The 18279-nt window shown below is 46.5% G+C and overlaps 5 protein-coding genes across 5 annotated transcripts; 2 read left to right on the top strand and 3 right to left on the bottom strand.

The window, feature by feature from the left end:
• Nucleotides 1–2587: 2587 nt before the first annotated feature.
• On the top strand, nucleotides 2588–4513 carry BDW43DRAFT_291508 (uncharacterized protein; the record flags this gene model as incomplete). Its single annotated transcript, XM_032043620.1, has 1 exon — nucleotides 2588–4513. A coding segment is annotated over exon 1 (214 nt), but the record flags the coding sequence as incomplete, so codon positions are not given.
• A 1222-nt stretch (nucleotides 4514–5735) lies between these two features.
• BDW43DRAFT_315970 (camp independent regulatory protein) lies at nucleotides 5736–8936 on the top strand (the record flags this gene model as incomplete). The annotated part of the gene is made up of 3 exons (XM_032048177.1): nucleotides 5736–5746; nucleotides 7293–7371; nucleotides 7455–8936. The coding sequence occupies 3 exons, from the start codon at nucleotides 5736–5738 to the stop codon at nucleotides 8934–8936; spliced, it is 1572 nt and encodes a 523-aa protein (XP_031895178.1).
• A 364-nt stretch (nucleotides 8937–9300) lies between these two features.
• Nucleotides 9301–11474, bottom strand: BDW43DRAFT_218578 (DUF2434 domain-containing protein). The gene has a single exon (XM_032039365.1). It carries the CDS (start codon nucleotides 11131–11133, stop codon nucleotides 9664–9666), a length of 1470 nt encoding a protein of 489 aa, XP_031895177.1. The 5' UTR covers nucleotides 11134–11474; the 3' UTR covers nucleotides 9301–9663.
• Nucleotides 11475–15121: 3647 nt separating this feature from the next.
• On the bottom strand, nucleotides 15122–15488 carry BDW43DRAFT_218506 (uncharacterized protein). The gene has a single exon (XM_032039364.1). The coding sequence runs from the start codon at nucleotides 15379–15381 to the stop codon at nucleotides 15190–15192; it is 192 nt and encodes a 63-aa protein (XP_031895176.1). The 5' UTR covers nucleotides 15382–15488; the 3' UTR covers nucleotides 15122–15189.
• Nucleotides 15489–16125: 637 nt separating this feature from the next.
• Nucleotides 16126–17073, bottom strand: BDW43DRAFT_291493 (uncharacterized protein). Its single transcript, XM_032043619.1, has 2 exons — nucleotides 16810–17073; nucleotides 16126–16743 (listed from the first exon to the last, which is right to left on the bottom strand). The coding sequence occupies exons 1-2, from the start codon at nucleotides 17000–17002 to the stop codon at nucleotides 16517–16519; spliced, it is 420 nt and encodes a 139-aa protein (XP_031895175.1). The 5' UTR covers nucleotides 17003–17073; the 3' UTR covers nucleotides 16126–16516.
• Nucleotides 17074–18279: the final 1206 nt, after the last annotated feature.

Here is an 18279-nt window from a genome sequence, read left to right as displayed (position 1 = left end):
GATCATCCTTTTTGTACCTCATGTGCCTTTTTATATGTATTTTCATTATTCATTTGGTTACAATTCCTGCACCAGTCCATAAGCCCTGACAAAACAACGATCACACCCTTTTCTCCTTTAATCACCTGTGTAAACATTCCGACTCCTTGATTCGGATATTCCGTCCAGCTTATAGGGAACGCTGTGGAGGATCGCACGCGGGGAAACTGCCAAGTTGCCAACCTTACTGGTGTTAAGCATATCATGTCGGTCTTTTTCCGGCGTCCGTTGGCGATGACAACTGCCTAGAATTGCCGGTGGATCGTATTTCTCCTCGTATCAGGCTAATCCTCGGCATGCTGAGTAATGGCCTCTTTTCCTCTCCATTTTGAGGCCACTTGTACAGTTTTGAAACGAAGTCTCTATGGAGATTCTCTTAAGTTTAGATAATTCTTATCTCATGAGACGTAATTTCTGCCTGCCCGATCGCTGCGAATTACCTAATCGGTCCGTCCGATCCGTGGGATAACCCTATCAAGAACATACCTGCCTCCATTTTTCCGACCTTCTCTAATTATCATCAGATCATGTCGAGTGGTAATACGAAATTCAATAGTTAGAATTACCTAGAATATACAAAAAGAGAAAAGATCAGAAAAAAAAAAGGAGAAGCCCCGGGTACTATCGGCATTTTCAATTCATACCTATCTATTTATCTATTTATCCCTGGATGTCTGTAACTAGATTGTATCATGCACATGATGACCATGTACATATACACCCGGGACAACATATGTACACTCACAATTTTCAATCGAGATAATATACATGCATACATGCATGGATACGACGGCGGATCCCCTCGGAAATACAAAAAGGCAAGACAACGGAGGCAAACTAGTTCGATTAGTCCTTCAGCCACACTAGGCTAAGCCTTGGCTATCTGAATGTTGGGGATCCAGTCAGAACCTCCCGTGTCACTTTTGTTCCCATTTTTTTCCAACTTTTTTTATTTTAGTTTGAATTTTATTTAATTTCAATTTATCTATTCATTTTTGATTACTTTTTTTTGGGTTTCTTTCTATCCTTCTCTCTTTTTTCTGCCTAGGCTGGCGGAGGGGGGTAGGGCTTGGCTCTGCAGCGCTTTGACGCTTGGGTAGGGCAAGGATAGGGATCCTCGGCGTTTGGTTTGATTTTAATCGTATGGATGGGAGGCCCTGTAGACTTTTACGTAGTGGACGGAGTAAATGAGTTGTTTTAGTAGACTGTTGGTCGGAGGGCAGATTTAGTGACTGACTCTTATGGACTTAGAGGGTGGCTAACTAAACGGTGGATGCCGAGAGCTGGGGGCCGACATCCTAGTTTACGTCGAGTACCAGGTAAGTAACGTAAAGTACTCCGTACACACGACAAAGAGAGAAGGAAAATAGAAAGAAATGAGAAAAAGAATTAAGAATAAACGAACGAAATTATTGAACGAAATTCGAGCCCGGTGGGAAATAGAAAGGTAACTATCTTCTTCCGTACCTTAACCTAATTCAACTGACTATCTATGATCGATCATTATGCAAACGGGATGGGGGGAGGATGATCCTCTCGAAGTTCTCTTGGTTGGGTAGTTGATCTACAACCTTCAAAAAAGCAACCACTGAGCTTTCACGAGAAGAGGAAATTCATGCATTCCTGATTTCAGGTTTATTGGAGGTCGAGGTTACCACCACTTCCTCCCTCCCTCTCACTCCCCGGGACATTGTGGAAATCCCCCAATAATAGAGCTGATTAAGGGATTGCACGATGAATGAATGAAAAGACCGATCATCCCCCGCCCCATGGACTATTTGACCTTACCTTAAACCGATTATGCTAGTGGAGATAAACCCGTGCGACGTTTCACAGAGACCTGCTTGGCAACCTTGATTCCCATCAAGGGTTGCATTGCAGCGGGCATGCATTAAATCCTATCTTGGGGACAGGTCTCAGATGGGTGTGACTAACAATCCTCGTGCGACTGACTGGTAAAGCAAGGGGATCCTCAAGGGGAGGGAGATACGTAGAACCAGGGAAGAATGTGACCGGACGAAAGTATCTCGATTCATTGGGAGGACAACTTGAGTGCTTTGTACTCCGTACGATGACCTGGGTATGGTGGATTGAAGCTAAATTTCGTGGATATACCTAGTTCTCCCTAGGGAATGGAGGTATCACCACTTAGGTCATGAATAGTGTCGGGGTGTCGGCACTTGAGTCATGTGTCAGGTCCGATTGGTCCGAGTGGAAGGTACCATCAATTTAGTACTCTATCCTATACCTGTGACCCTATCCGTCCAGTTTGTCCGTGGGAAGTAATAACTCCTATATTAATATTAATCAAGACACCGTAGCTTAGTGTAGAGCTAAGTTACATTCGAGGGGACAAAGCTTGGTTGTCTTTGTTGGCTGATTCGGTGGGACAAAAACCTGCAAGGAATAGTAGTCAGTACTCAGGCTAAATCTACGGAGTGGACGGTGTCGTATAGTGTGCCTACGGGCTCCTTAATACTTTTACTACCTACTAGATTTACTATTCTTGTCGTATTACCGAGCATCTAGTCTTTGTGCCTTGTACCACCCGCAGTCGACGAGTAGTATGAGATCAGTCCGTGTCGGTACCGGATGTACCTTGCTTTTGACATCGAAGCCCTATAACTCTGGAATGCGATATGTGTTGTCAGCATTCGGCCTCGACAGGCATTCCGCAGATGATATATGTACAGTCCGCCGCCATATCCGCTAGATGAACTGGTAATAAGGGTGTTGGTGGGATTGCAAAAGCTACCGTGCAACGCTGCTGTGCGCCGCTGTGCCACTTTTCATATCCTTGATTAGGCTACACGATCTGCTGCAATTCCAATGTCTGCCTGCAATGATCAGCATAATCAGCATACCTGTGATGAGGTACCCCTCATTCAAACCTAGTTGTATTACAAATTTTATGCTTGAATTAACTACTTGAGCTCTCATGCTTGCTCGCTTTCCCGGTTTTTGCGGTCTTTTTCTTTCTCTTCCCTCCTTTTTCCATTTCTATTTTTCTTTGGTCACTTCCAAGCCATGTGAGACATCAGCTGCAAACCGTCCAGTTCTCCTGACTCCAACCGCCCTCCCCGACGTGCTTGGCCTCAAGTAATCTCCTCATCTCTAAGTGGACCAGCCAAGGAGCCAAGAGAAGTGGCTAGGATTCAACCGACGTTGTTGGCGATACGCTTATCGTGAGCACTAGTGTCCTTGTAACTTGCATCCAACTGATTAGGCAATGCTATTCTTTGTCTTGTTCTTCTCTCCTTTCTGCTTTGTTTTAGATTGTTCGTTTTTCTTTTCTTTCTTTTAATAACGAATTCCTGTTAGTAGTGCTTGGTCCTCGGCACAATACCTTCATCCGATGATACCCTTCCTAAGCGGGACTGCCGGATGTTCAATCTTGATTGGGGCCACCAACCAATATCAGATCAATCAATCATATGCGTCACAGAGTACTAGTAAATAGTAGTAGGCTGAGTCAAGGAAAATAAGATGGATTCCTAGACGAACGACTCGTATCATTGACTCCAAAAAAAAAGAAAACAATTAATAATAGAAAACACCCAGTCAGATACATCACCGTCCCTCCAATTCAAAATATGACTACCTTACATACACGAACTATGTATAGTAATAAGTAGGGCCAAAGCTCGATCCTTCGACTGCGCCCACCAACTTTATCTGCGACCTCCGACTAACGTGACTGGACAATAACTTCCCGGACTATAGCCATCATTGAAAAGAATTTTAGATTCACCACAATCTCTCCCAGAAAGAGATAAGCAAGTAAATATCAATATTGATCAAAGTCTTCTGGAAAAGACCTGAGTGCTTTGACGGTCGAATAGAGTATATACTGGGATAATATTAGTGAGCAATGCCGGATTTTCCGGTCTTGTGCCTTACGTGGCATTGGGCATGGGGTTTGCATATGACTGCTCACCTTACCTTGATCAGAAAAAAGAAGTAGTAAGTCAAGGTGTCTTCAATGCGGGCTTTTTTTTCTTTTCTTTTTTTAAGCTTACACCCCCCTCCTCATCGGAGTTTGGATAAGATTCGTCAAGCTTCTGATAGTTTGATTACGATTAGGTGGTGGACTATATGTATGTATGTATGTACATTACTACATACATCATGGTACAGTACCAGCGAGATCCTCGGAGAAGAAGAGAGGAAAGTTGGAGGGGCATGCATTAAATTGAGATAATCAGTCAAACCAAATGATCTACTCTAGTAGACAGACACTCTAGGGAAGTTGCCGAATAAGGCCATACGGGCGGACATTTTTAATATTAGGTTGAAGTGCCAATTTCTTGCGTACCAGACTCCCTGTTACATGGCTAGTTTCAGGTGGACAAATTATAGGTGTTGGAGTTGAAGTCCGAACACCTTCCAGTTCCATCATAGTTTAGTGAATTTTTTTTTTTTAAATTTTTTTTGAGTTGTAGATTACCTATTGTATAGTCGGCTGCTTTATTTTTCTTATTAAACCCTATGGTCGTTCATCCTACAGGATTTGTGGGAGTGGGGTTATTATCCTTCTGACTTTCTTTTTTTTTTATCTTGCCCACTCTAGACTATTACTCTTCCTGGATAGGTGAATGGGAACCCCATCTTGCTACAAGAAGTATACTATACCATTTACAAACTCTGTATATATCCTTGTGGCTTGGGCGATTACGAATACGAATCCAATTGCCACGGTGGCTGTTGTCATCTGCCGGGTTCCGGGCCGAGAAAAGAGAGAACCAGCGACGTCGATTTAACCAGATAGGGACGTAGAGATTAAGTCCAGAAGAGAGACGGAGATGAGTCAGAGGGAGGCGATTATTATTATGATGATGATTTTAGTATTTTATCTAACATCTAATATTTAGTAATATTTCTTTCCTTTTTTCGTTCCAAATTAGAGTCCGTGGACGGCAAAACGGCAAAGCCAATGTCGTCACCCTTGGCCATTGAAGGGTCACTTTCGGGCTGAACCGCTGCACAACCCCGGGGAGAGTTTAACCCTATTCTGCATAACTGCATAGCTGGAGTGATTGCCGGACGGTGATTGGCCCCGCCTCGGTGATACATAAGAGTAGCATAATCAAAACCAAGGAGAAAGTAGATTAAAAATTGGAACCCAACGACCACGGTCATTTGGAACAAGTGGAACCCCAAGAGCGCCTCTTCTCTAAGCGAGCTTAAGGTTCCTCGTGTTGGATTAAGCTTAAGCTTCAGAAAGTCGCGCACTAATCACTTTTCGGATGAGATCAAGCGATCAGAGCGCCACTGGTATCTTCCTAGTGTAATACCGTCTTATGATGCGTTATGGGGGATTTCCTCCCCCCTTCTTTTTCCTATTTGGTTTTCAGGGAGTTGTTGAATGTTACTGTTGCTTTTACCTATTGGTGTCTGGTTATCTATTTGGGAAGGTGATTTGTTTTTAAATTTTTTTTTTTTTCTTTTTTAGTTCGTCTGGGTTTATTCGGCGTTGAAATTAATATTTCATTTTACTTTTACTTTCTTTTCCCTCCTTTCCCCTCTTCTTTCTCCGATCGCATTCAAAAGGTATCTCCTTTCTGGCGTTTCAACGCAAAAGCCGAAACTGGAGCCAAGAAATACAAAGACTTTGCCAAGCTCTTGTCCTTCTTGTCTTTAATCAGAGGCCAGATCAAAGGAGAATATTGATCCCGTGCAGCATTCCTGGACCCGGAATGAACATCTGGTATGTGAGATCTCACAGGTTACTTCTTTTGGGTTGTAGTAAGCACTATTTTACCGAGCGCAAATAAAAGAAGGAAGTTATATTTATATATATCACCACTATATAAAATAAAAAGAATTGAAATGACGGCATAATAAAAAATTGAAAAATTACAAAATTTTATGAAGAAAAAAATTCAAGTGTAACGGTAATAAAGCCGTCCAATTATTAGATCCAGTATTACACCATCATACCCATGTTCCAAATCTCCAAAAGTATTACATTATTATCAAGCTTAGTTTAAAATGACTCCACAATCCAACTTACTTTCTTTTTTTGGTCGTGATCACCCTTCAACATGGTCCTGGGATGATCCTCTCTCGACTACTGCTGCCGGGGAGAAATAGAGTCAAAAGTATGATGGAATAAGTTCCTATAAGAAGGGTGAGAAAAAGGGAAAGCAGGAAAACTCTGGACATCGTAGTCACGATGATCAATTAGGAAAAAAAATACGATAATGATTCAAGAGGTCATTTTTTTTCCCACTCCACGAACCATGGATGCGCAACTATGGAAAACATAAAGGTTAAAAACAAGGTTCCATTTTATTCAGACGCCCTCTACCATGTTCAGACTATCTAAAAGGCATCAGATGCAGTGATTTGCCGCGGCCCTTTGTGCTTTACCCACACTTTGTCGTCTCGGCATGACCAATGCCTAGAGGTCCAAGCCAACCCCATCAGTCATTCAAATGGCTTTGCTTGGTCCTGGGGTTCTGAGGTGACAGATGACAAGAAGAAAAAGGAACGCTGAAAGGATCGAAAATCTAGATTGAAATGGGAGAAGTGAGAGCATACCTAGATCTGAGATAGAATACATCAATAATACATACTCTCTTTCTGATGGGGAAATAGACTAAAATAAATGTCCCTCAAAAATCAAATTAAAAAAATCCTTTTTTTCCCACTTAAAAAATCAAATGAAATAAATAAGTAATAAAAAAATATTAAAACAACCCTGTGGGGTCCAGAGTTGCAAAGGCTCCACTCTATCTCTGATACTCATGCTTTAATGCCTCCCTTTGTTCTTCGTTTCTTTTTCTTTTACATACTCTTTACTACCTCACTGCTTCCATCGAAACTCACCATCTCCTCCTTGACTCCTGTCCTTCTCAAACCAACTGCCATCCTCTCATTGTACAGCGTTTTTTCCCCTTTTTTTACCGGACCCGTGTCTTCTGTCAGGTATCTCTAACATTCCAAGTGAGTGAGTAACTTTCTTCCATTTCTCCTCCCCTTCCCTTTCCTTCCCGTCCCTGTCATGTTTAAAACGTACCCTTGTCTTATAATCTTAATGACTCGGTCCGCTTGCCTGCATTCTTCCTTTATTCTCCTATCAGCCCTCCCCCACTCCCCTACTTCCCCTTCCTTGCTGCCTTGACTTTTCTACATTCCAATCCCCTTCCCCTCCTTCCTCGTCCCCTTCTCATCTTTACTACACTCCCTCGAAAAACACTCGCGAGTGCTTCCGGATTTCCCGCAGTCATCGATGCAAATACTAATAGCAGCCCTTCCCAAGATCCTCTCAGAAGATCCGCCTCCCGCTTGGTGGGCTTGCTCGCAGGACCGGACGTGACTTTCCTTCCCGTGAGCCGGCCTCGAATTTCCATTTTAGGGAGCCATCCTCGTGGATCGCCCTCTGATAGGAGACACTCTACAACTAAATAAAGAAACAAGACGGGCTCCAAGGAGGTACTGCTCCAAGTAGCCATTCGATCAATTCCATCAACATTCCGTACCTCAGTAAACCCCCTATTCTGGCGCTTAAGCCTACGACCATCACGGGGTCCTACACAGATCACCGAAGGTGGATGGAGACGTATCACGGTCACGTCCGCACGCCGGCGGACGCTATCATCCTCTTCGAAGCATGTCGCATTGGCCTTCTGCCCCGTGTGCAAAGACGCCTGTCCGAAAAAGAGCGCCAATTAATTCGATCCGGGTCGGTTTTCGTGTGGGATGAGCGAGAAGCGGGGATGAGGAGATGGACGGATGGGAAATCGTGGAGCGCCAGTCGCGTGTCGGGCAGCTTTTTAACATACCGTGAGATGGAGGGCAAGCGTGGAGGAACAGGCGTGGCTCAATCGACCATGTCGAGAGCGGGCAAGACCCCCGAGAGCCGAGGCAGTGATGATGACCGGGCGGACGGCCCTGATGAAGGCCCGGACGGGTACAGGTACAAGCCCGACGGCCTGATGAAGCAGTCTTTTAGTATCACTACCTCAACGGGCCAACATCTTCACCTCATTAGCTATTACTCTAGGTCACACCCCTCCGCAGCCAACCTGCAACAACCCTCCACGGATCCGGCCCTGCGCCATGTTCGCCCGCAGAAAGGTCTATACCCGGAGTCGACTGTCAATGACCAACAGAACCTTCCTGTGGTAACGCGCGGGCCAATGGCTGGAGCGGGGTACTCGGTACCTCCTCATCCCATGGGTGCATATGCCCGCTCCGGAGCCACTCATCCACAGTCATACACTCCGTCGTACGCATGGCCGCCGACCCCGTTAGCAACCCCACCAACCGTCCCGGTCCACTATCAATATCTCCCACCCGTATCTGGATCGAACGGCCAAGTAGCCTACGCTCACCATCAACCACACGCTCTGCCTCCACCGCCACCACAACCGCTGGCGACTCCTTATGAGCGGCCGGTGCATCCCGTAGAGGCATTGGCCCCGACAATACAGGCTTCTGCCGTGCAGCACCCATCTTTGCCGGTCATTGCAAACGGCCGGTCGCCGCGGCTGGTTCCGGATGTCCATGAGCTTCATCAGCGCAGCCCGCCAGACTACGGGCCGACGGATCTTCGGAGAGCGTCTCCACGCACACAACCACCGTCCATTCCCCCGGCTGCTGGGTTGGTTGCGCGAAGCCCACGCCTGTTGAATCCGGCTCCGTCGAGTGCCGTCCACATCTCTCCTCCGGCCACTACAATCAAACCACCGGAGCCCAGCAGCTCGGGCACAACGGTTCCTAGTATCGGGGCGTTGATGAACGGGACGCCAGCCAATGGCTCCTTGCCGTCCATCTCCGCGCCGTCCACGGCACGAGCGGAGGGGCCGCGCGATATCCCCAGTGACAAGATTGGGTTTGGCGGGGAGGACATGCGAGCCCTCCGACAATTAGACCGCGTCTTCACTGCGTGAACTTGACCGGATCTTGTTCCCAGTTCCCAACCCTAAAATTGATCTCCAGCACTTCACACCCAGCGCACTGCACATCAACTCCTTACCACCCGCTTTGTATGAGATGTACCCGTTTGCCATTATCCAAATGTGATATGGAACGGTCATGACGATCTTGTTTGCTGTTTATTTTTGATTTTTGGGCAGGTCCGGCGTTGTTTAAGAGGGTGCATCATAAAGCATGGGTGGGGTCTTTGTCTTTTTTTTGTCTTCCATTATAGCTGTTTTCTATCTGTATTCTCCCCAAGCAATTGTATTGATGATCTTTGTTGATATAAGGATTGGGACTGGCTTAAGGCCCTGGCTAGGATGACTCGATATACCAATTGACTATGTTGATTGATTATACTGGCTGAGCTTACTGTATCTAGGGTGTAGAAGTCTTCCTTGTTCCTATGCACATACATACATGCAGAAAACTTTGACCCCTGATCATATCTGCAAACAAACCCCACACTATGCCCAACAGTATATGTCCCTAACAGATTGCTTCTGATCTGAATGTAACAGACAAGACAGACGGAGTGGTATTATAACCATGTCTAAAAATAACCCAAAGTTCTACTCCAACCGTACTCCTTTGAATACGTAATTATACCAACAAACCCCATCCCCCTATACCAAGGTCAACCTTCCTATAACACACCTAATCATACTTGATACAAGACACACAAATCCCCCTCTCCCTCTACACCCGCTCATCCCGATCTCCAGACGAACCCCTCTCCGGCGCCACAACACAGTCGACATGATCCAACCCACCACCAACACTCGTCGCATCACTCCTCTGTCGCGTCATAGTAACCTGAGGATCCCCCTTGTCCTTATCCTCCCCAGTCTGCCCCCGCGGTTTAATAATCCCCATCTCCACAAACCGCGCCATATCCTCCCCATCCTCGTCCCCCGGGGCCACCAACCTCCGCCCCGTAATCTCCCTCGCAAATGCCCGCAACCGCCGCTTCTTCCACCACGCCGAGCTCTTCCCGCCCGCCCCAACCCCCTCCTCACTCGCCAGCGCCGTCTCCAGCTCCTCGCGCCGCGCAATAAGCGCCTTGTCCTCGTTCAACTCGCAGAACCCACTGATATTCAGGATAAGGATTATCAGGAGTGTAGGCGTATAGCCTAGACCATAGAGCCAGCCGGACTGGACGTCGTATCGCAGCGGCGAAACGGTGAAGTCAAAGGCTGAGGCGATGGCGTACCCGATCTTGACGCCCAGGACGGCGATGCAGACTAGGAACTGGGAGGGCGCGGCGTTGAGGTAGAAGAGGAGCTGGCCGAGGGTGCTTCCGGGACGGGGCACGTAGCGGTAGATGCTGTGCTCGAGGCTGTAGCAGATGACCAGGGTGTCTGCGAGGGCGAGGAAGCCTGCGACGCGGAAGCGGGTGTCAGTCGCTGTGGGGCGGGCGACTAGGGCCTGCTGTTCTGGGCTGCGTTGGAGCTCGATTGACGACCAGGACCGGGGCACGGTGAGGAAGAAGGTGAAGAGGGCGAGGGCGTAGAAGAGGATTGGGAGGAGGGTTTCCTGCGCTCTGCGGGTGGAGGTTTTGCTGAAGGCGTAAGGGTCGCGGTCGTGGATGAGGCGCGCTTGCCAGGTTGCCCAGTGGCGGACGGATTCCCAGACTGCCGCCATGAGGGTCGGTGTTAGGAGGGTGTAGAAGACGCTTTGGAGGATTAGGGGCGCGCTTTGGATGTAGTTCCGGTCGACGTCGATGGTCATGAAGCAGCTGATTGCGCCGCTGGTGGCGACGAAGATGAGCCAGCACCATTTTAGGCGGCGGCTTATGATGGTCCAGGGGCGGTTGTTGGGGAGGTAGCTGCGGCCGTGCTTGCGGAGGTTGATGAGGCTGAAGAAGATGGTGAGGACGAACATGAGGGCGTAGGCTAGGCCGAGGGAGGCGTGGGTGCCGATGTTGTTGATGGGCGCGTAGCATGATGTTCCGTTGATGAAGGTACCGCTCTCGGCGAACATGTGAGGTTTGAATTGCTGGAAGGCTAGGTAACATTTCGTGCCGTTGGATAGAGTCCCGTTGGTGTAGAGTCTGTAGTTGTAGGTGTCTAGTGCTGTTCGATTGAAGTGCACTTCGTTGATGACCACGTCGGTGCCATTGTCGCCTGGCTGGTAAGGGGCCAGTTCCCTTATGTATAAGCGGGTCATGTCGAATGGGAGTGTCCCTTGTATAATACGACAGTATTCAAGCAATTTCCTGACTGCAAGATAGCTCAATGCCGCGCTCCCATCGCGGACATGGCTGACGGATGGTGGCAGCAATTGAGCATTGACAAGGGTTAGGAGAATTTTCCGGTCAAATGCTTCTGCCAGCTGCAAGCTACCGCAGAGGCATTCGCGGAACGCCCGGAGTCTGATAGAAGCATGACGAGCGGTGAAGTTGCATCCAGGGCACGTCTATGATGCGCAGAGTAGCTCTGCGACCCAACGGGAGAAGTAATTCGGATCCGCGGTTCGGGAGAGCACAAAATCTTTGACTCAATGTACCGTACCACAGGTCAGCCTCGAGGAACCAGGACAATTAAGCTCAGTGTATGATCCATGTAATATGTATAGACTCTTTCCACTTGAAAACTTTGTAAAATATTTTCGGAGCGTAGTGCATGTGATGTGATGAACAAAATGTCTTATCGATAAGATCGAAGATAAGCGCATCATCTTTATCGACACCTGACAAAACACGGGGTAAGGCCACTAACCCGATACCCGATCCGGCACCGTCAACAAACCCCCAGGTCACAAGGAATCGCATTCCTTTCTCATGCACCATCCGGAGAAACTATAGAATGCAACAGAATCACCCACAGAGCATTTCTCATCCCTGTCGAAATGATATCAGATGATAGGCAGGCGCCAGTTGAGACATCACACGGGCCCCGAGCACATACCCCCTTCTCCACACCGCGCGAGGGAGCTGCACTTTTACGGTCCCAGCATGCATATCATTGCGACGTGTGGGAAGCGGACAAGCTGAGGATCATCGACGTGCAGAAGCACAGCCGGCTTGAAAATGAGGCATTTCCTGACATGTGGATGGTGGTGTGCCAATTGCCGAGTCTAGGGTCAGCCACCGTTTTATTTTTCTTGCCAGACATGCAAGAGGTCCATATCCCAGACCAATGTTCATGGTGAGCATGATTCGGCCGTTTCACAATCCACTGCCGAATACGAACCTTAACTCAATTCGACTGGTGAATGTTATGGCACAAGAATGCATAGGCTGTTGTTTTTGCCCCCCTTCCGTCTTTAGTCCCTTTGTCGTCGTCGCACGGTTAAAACCTGTATGAATGTAAGCTTGCATTGTCACCGCTTGCAAATGGCAAGGGTCCTCCTTTGATCTTCGGGGCAATGACCCTGATAGTATGTCTAACACGCACAGACGGGGATCGCTCTTTCATTGAAGGAAGGACTTGCCCAATCTCCATTCAATAGTGAAACTTGTAGCACCTCGAAATTCCCCCTAGAGCGACACTGCTTCGTATAGGAGATTAAGACGTGACAGCTCCGTCGCTTGCATTCACGTACTCTATCAAATCATGTAGACAATCATTCGAACGCTTCGAGATAGGTTGTACGTGTATAGTGAAGGCGACTGTAAGGAGGTTTGAGCGCTTTTCTACAGACTTGGCATCACCGTGTATGAAGCAGTGTCAACTGTCGGCATTCACAAAATGCTCTGGTGGGCATCAAAGCCCTAAGTTTGACGTTAGCCTGATATGCCTCCTGAAATAGCAGTTTGAGTGTTGAAGTAAACTTGGTCAAGGGCTCCTCTGCCCTTCGTTCCCGTTCTAGTGGAAGGCGGAATCCTTTCATCTACCGCCTTGGCGTTGAATCCATCAGATCTGGTCTTCAAGGCATACGCTAGTCGATGCTTCGTCCTTCGTCTTGATCATTGCAGAAAAGTGAAGCAAATAGAATGAATCAGATTGGTAGAGCATTGTGAAGCAAGCCAACACTGAAGCATTGCTTTTCTCCTTGCGACAGTATTCTGTCATCGAAAAAAAAAAAAGCAAAAAAGAATAAATATATATATATATATATATTATCAGACAAGTACTATGATCGACTGTAACCTAGGCATTTGGTCCATCCCCTAGATGAGCGCATGCCAATATACTTGATCTGGACAGTAGGAGTTAAAGTCCTGATCCCAGTCCAACCAATCAATTGATACAGGTCCATCTCCACGATCTGATCTATCCAGTCAGAAGCAGGACTTTACCAAGGACTTACTTCACTCCAATGCGCGGCATTTACGGTTCAAGGCAGGTGTGTGGTCGGGTTGAAGCCAGTATCCAGCCGGGCAGTATCTGATATGGCATGACATGATTCCCACGGAAACCAACATCCACGAATCGCCAAGCTTGCTTTCAGCTTCTCTCGATTGTTTACGGGGTAGGAAGGGGTTTTCTCTTTTTCAGGAGGGAGGAAGGGATCTAGCTAACTCGTCTGCAAGGTTCTAGAGTTGAAGAAACGAAAAATAAAAATAAAAATAAAGATAAACACAACGTAAAAGAGTCACTGGTGGAACCTCCATCCCAATCCACCATCCACATAGTTACACTCTCGGACTGAATAGCAGCTCATGCAGCAGCATCTCCACGCTAATAAGCTCTATCGTGTCAAAAACCCCTGGCATACATACTACCACCCTCTCATCTCATTCCCGGTTTATTTTCTCCAAAAGAAAAAGCCTCGCTCATTACCTTATGATGTCATTTATATTGGCCCAGATACAATTTAGTCATCGAAACCTGCCATTTTCCTTTTCCTTCCCCCCCCCAAAGATGGCCTTAATGTGGATCTCTCCGACGGCAAGAGATCTCCGACGTATGGACTCCCACGGAGAGACACCAATACGACCAGCCCCCATTCGTGGACGTGATATGAGACCAGTAGATCGAAATATAGAAACGATAATTGTTGCCTTAGCACGGAGCTTACTATTATAGAGAGCTCGCCACTTTTCTCGTGTTTAGTAGACCTGGTTATAGCCTGGACAAAAGCACCTCGAAGTTGAACTTGTGAACACGGGGGACGAAATAAATAGTATGTATGTACTTTTGCTTTCTCAAAACCCATTTGGTGCCCAACACAACCAGTTAGTTAGTCGTAGGCCCCATTACTCGGGAAAAATCTTCTTTTATTATCTTTATCTTTATTTTTATTATTTATTATTTATTTATTTATCTTTTTTTTTCAGATTGATGCTTTTTTAGGCACCTTTTAGGTTTCTATACAGGAGTAGTCTGGTGGTCCAGACCCCTTGGGGGAGTGGAAATTCTATGAGTCATGTATGTGCGACTGGAAAACTTGAAGGGAAATGGGGGTTTTGAGGCAGTACGGATTTAAGGCACTGTGAGGTCGGAGTATTTTTCCTGGCCGATCAGGGAAGTAAATCCACTCCTTCCATTGGTCAATGTATGTGAGGGCGGGTCTGGAATATGAGCATTTGTGAAAGTTGTACGACCATGAGCCGGATATTTGCAGTACAGAGTACAGTTGAGTTGAGGTTGAAGATTCTTGCATGGAAGTTTAAATCTATATCTCGTGTAATGTGAGTCTTGGGGATATACTGTGGGGGTTAGTCCCACGATGTTGGATATTACCGAGTTGCTATAACGAGGAGAGAGAGAGAAGGGCCGCCGGGGGGGAAGAGAAAGGGGGAGAAAAAAAGAGAGGTATATCTATAATATTATAACTAGGTAATTAATAAACTCAACATACTTAGTTCCAGATATGCTTTGCATAAGGAATGTCGGCTGTGTCCGGAGCTATCCTTTTAGATTTATTAAAATACTGTATTCAATTCCATTCCCAATGGACGTGCAACCGCCCACGACTCAAGGATCTCCACATCAACACCAACCGCATCCGCCGACCTGCTTACCCAACCGGGATAGTTCCAAGCCTCAAACTGCACACGCACTACTAACTAGCCCGGAAGTGGTGAGGTGTGTGCACAGAAACCAACCGAAAGTATTGGAAAATTCCTGCTTCGATTGGGTGACGAGTAAATGTCAAGTTCACTTCTCATCTTTTGTAATTCGATTTTATTCCCGTGATTAAAGTTGTATCGCGCCATCGGGCCTTGCTAGGTCCCGCTTCGGCTTACTTACCCTAAGGATTCTGACGGACACGAGGTCATGTGGTCTGTTCTGCATTCGTTCGGTACGAGTCAGTACACTGTATGTACAGTATATGTTACCGCAGGTACTGCATACAGGCGTAGACTATTAGCAGCAAGGAAAGTGAATACAAGCAATGAAGGAAAATGGTCAACACAGTAGAAAAGAACAAATAATATGCCGCCCGAAAGCCAACAGAGATGGGCGACCAGTAATCAATCCCCGTAACAACTGGTCCAAACCAGTTCACGCATAGTAGGAGATACATATTATTCGTGATATAGCATTGCAGGCCGATCACCGGATAGCCTCATCCTGAATCTTCCGTTCAGAATACGGGGTAAGTGAAAGCAAAGCAAGCCCCTGTCAACTCCGCATTACGCAAGGGAGCAGTGAATGACGACGGCCGGCAGGAATGAAGCGGATGCTAAAAGCTTGAGAGGGGGGATACATTCTCATATGCAGTCGTCTCTTGAGAAACCTCAAGACAATATATAAGAATAAAAATCAAAATCAAAACCAAAAAAAGAGAAGTCTATTGCCCAGCCACAGTGCCCTCCGCGGGATGTAAACGAGGGTCGGTTGCCTTGCCTGCGTACTGAATATGATAAACGTGGATTGACTCCATGGTTCCCATCTTTTTGTCCCTTGAGGATCAAAACGGGAATACCCTTCCCGTTGGCTCCACTGTCTTGTTTGTTCCCCTTCAAGTCGAAGGCCTGGCATGACTCGGTCATACGGGGACTAGGAGTTGTATAGAAACCGGAGTCATGGATTGCAGACGTAGGTTAGTAGTAGAGATCTTAATAGCGCAACTAAGGTTTAGTTCGTTGCCTCTTACTATGGATTGGACGTCGAGTGTACTGCATACAGTAGTTGGACATGGAGTGCAGCGAAGAGACACATTCTTGAGTGGGGCTTTCGTTTCACCTTACATTCTTTGGATTATGATGCTTATTACATTCATATCCGTGTCAGATTAAATATGTGCCGGTGAACCGTTAAATCACATCGTCCTTGAGACGATACGGAGTATTCCGTACCTATCTATAGTGATCATTGAAGAGCTGGATCCCTGTCCTATATCAAAGTCCCGGTCATGCCAGCTGCCGGCTGTCCGCGATAGGAAATCCGCACTCACTGATGCGACCCAAGGTTACCGAATACGGTTATTACCGTACTATACATTTATATGTAGTTTTAACCTTCTACCCGCTTATCCCAGACACCGATCGTCAAGCTTAAAGCTACTGAGATTCAAATAAATAATAGAATATCTCAATAGGGTAGATGGAAGGAGCCAAGCATAAGCTAAATGGGAGGGGAATGAATCCTCCCCCAAAAAGGAGCACGAAACTTACGAGAGTAGTAGCCCTGAGCTCCGCCGTGCACGTCCTCGCTTCCTAGTTTGTCGTCTGGCAGATGGAGTGGATTGCCCATTCCAGCCAGTTTCGAATCAGCGAAATGAGGTCCAAGCACTCGGAAATCCGACCACCCAATGACGATGAGCAGAGGACAGTGCAATGGCAGGAGGGGAAAGGAGGTCGAGTGGTGCTTCGCTGCGCCAATTGATGACGACCACCGTGGAGGAGGCAGCTCCAAACTCCATCACCTTTTGAGCGTCTGCATTCTGGTTACAATTGGATTAGTCTGCCTAGGCAACAAATATTAAGGCAGGGTGTTCCTCGAGGATTACCTGATAGGGCTCCTTCAGTATTGGCAGGAGAAAGAAACCCAAGATGGAATAAAAAGTGAAAAGAAAAAAATAAAGAAAAAATTGACGAATTTTCTCTGCAGTGACCGGATGTCCGTGCCTTGTGCACAGAAGATCTGGCCCACTTCCCCAGATTGTCCTCAGGATGAGATTTTTCTTTCTTCTTAGATTCCATTTCTCTTTTCTTTTTTTTTCTTTTTCTTCCCTCCTTTGTCGCTTCACTCCGGTCAGGGTTTAAGTTGAACGAAACCATGTAAAACAACGGAATAATAACCCACCATCCTTATTACTAGGTAAAAGTATCTAGCCAGGACGCGACTGGTCACAATCAACCTAAATGCAGGGAGGTTCATTCCACAAGAGGAAAATGAGCTGTGGTGTCAGTCACAGCCCAGCCATCGGGCTATCTCCGCGCTTGTTCTAACGCCGAGTGATGAGACAAGGAGAGGTCAGTAGCGTGGGGTGTGGCGTCCAGCTGAACCGGAGAAGTGTCCATCCTGGTATGCAAGTAATGCATACACAAGACCGGACGGGGCAATCATCATCGTAAGTTGGGCTTAGTCTAGGTTAGTGGCATTTATAGTAGCAGTGGAAGAGCTTTTTAGTTTGAAATTAGCGACAGCAGTACGGAGTAGTAGTAGCTCGGTAAATAACGACGGGAGTAAAGTAAGTAAGTCTCGTAACGATACAGACGGATGTCTCGGAAAACCCTATATCGATCAACGACTATGTGACTAGGTTTCAATGTCTGGATGCGTTCGATTGTCTTCAGATGTGTAGCACAGAGCTCTGATTGAATTAAATCAGCTCACACACCCGGAGTATTGATGTCTGTGATCAATGCTCCATAGATGAAGAGACCATCTTTGACCCTTTTTCCTCTCATGGTCTCAACTACAGAGGAGTATGTACCTAATCATCTACCATCGATTTGAAAACCAGTCAACTCCACCATGATCTCAATCCGAACCGTTCCAATATGTACGAGCCTCAACTTGTAACTATTCTAGCAGCGCTTCCAAGCCTGATCATGCGCCTCAGAGGCAAGCCCCTGGAGTTCATCTATGTCAATTCGGACTGGTCTGGATTATCCGTCCACCGAGTCAGAACGACTCGCTGCCCAATCGAGTAATGAGGATCATCTGCCATCGTCACCAATGCGATTATTTAGGTTGGGAAATTTTTAGAAGTTGGTTCATGGGCATGCTTGCTTTTTCTCTTTCTCTTTTTTTTTTTTTTTTTTTTTTTTTTTTTTTTTTTTTTTTTTTTTTTTTTTTTTTTTTTTTTTTTTTTTTTTTTTTTTTTTCTGTATCCAACAAGAAGGACACTGATTTGTCCCGATGATTTTTTTTTTTTTTTTGACTTTTGGGGATTTTCGATACCATTATGATTCTTTTTTAGGCTTTCTTTGCCTCGCTTGGACCAACAAATCAGCAGTGGAAATCCAGCAAG

Source organism: Aspergillus alliaceus (assembly GCF_009176365.1).
Source record: "Aspergillus alliaceus strain CBS 536.65 unplaced genomic scaffold BDW43scaffold_66, whole genome shotgun sequence".
Classification (NCBI taxonomy): Eukaryota; Fungi; Ascomycota; class Eurotiomycetes; order Eurotiales; family Aspergillaceae; genus Aspergillus; species Aspergillus alliaceus.
Note: the sequence above shows the minus strand (reverse complement) of the source record. Positions and strands in the feature narration are given on the sequence as shown.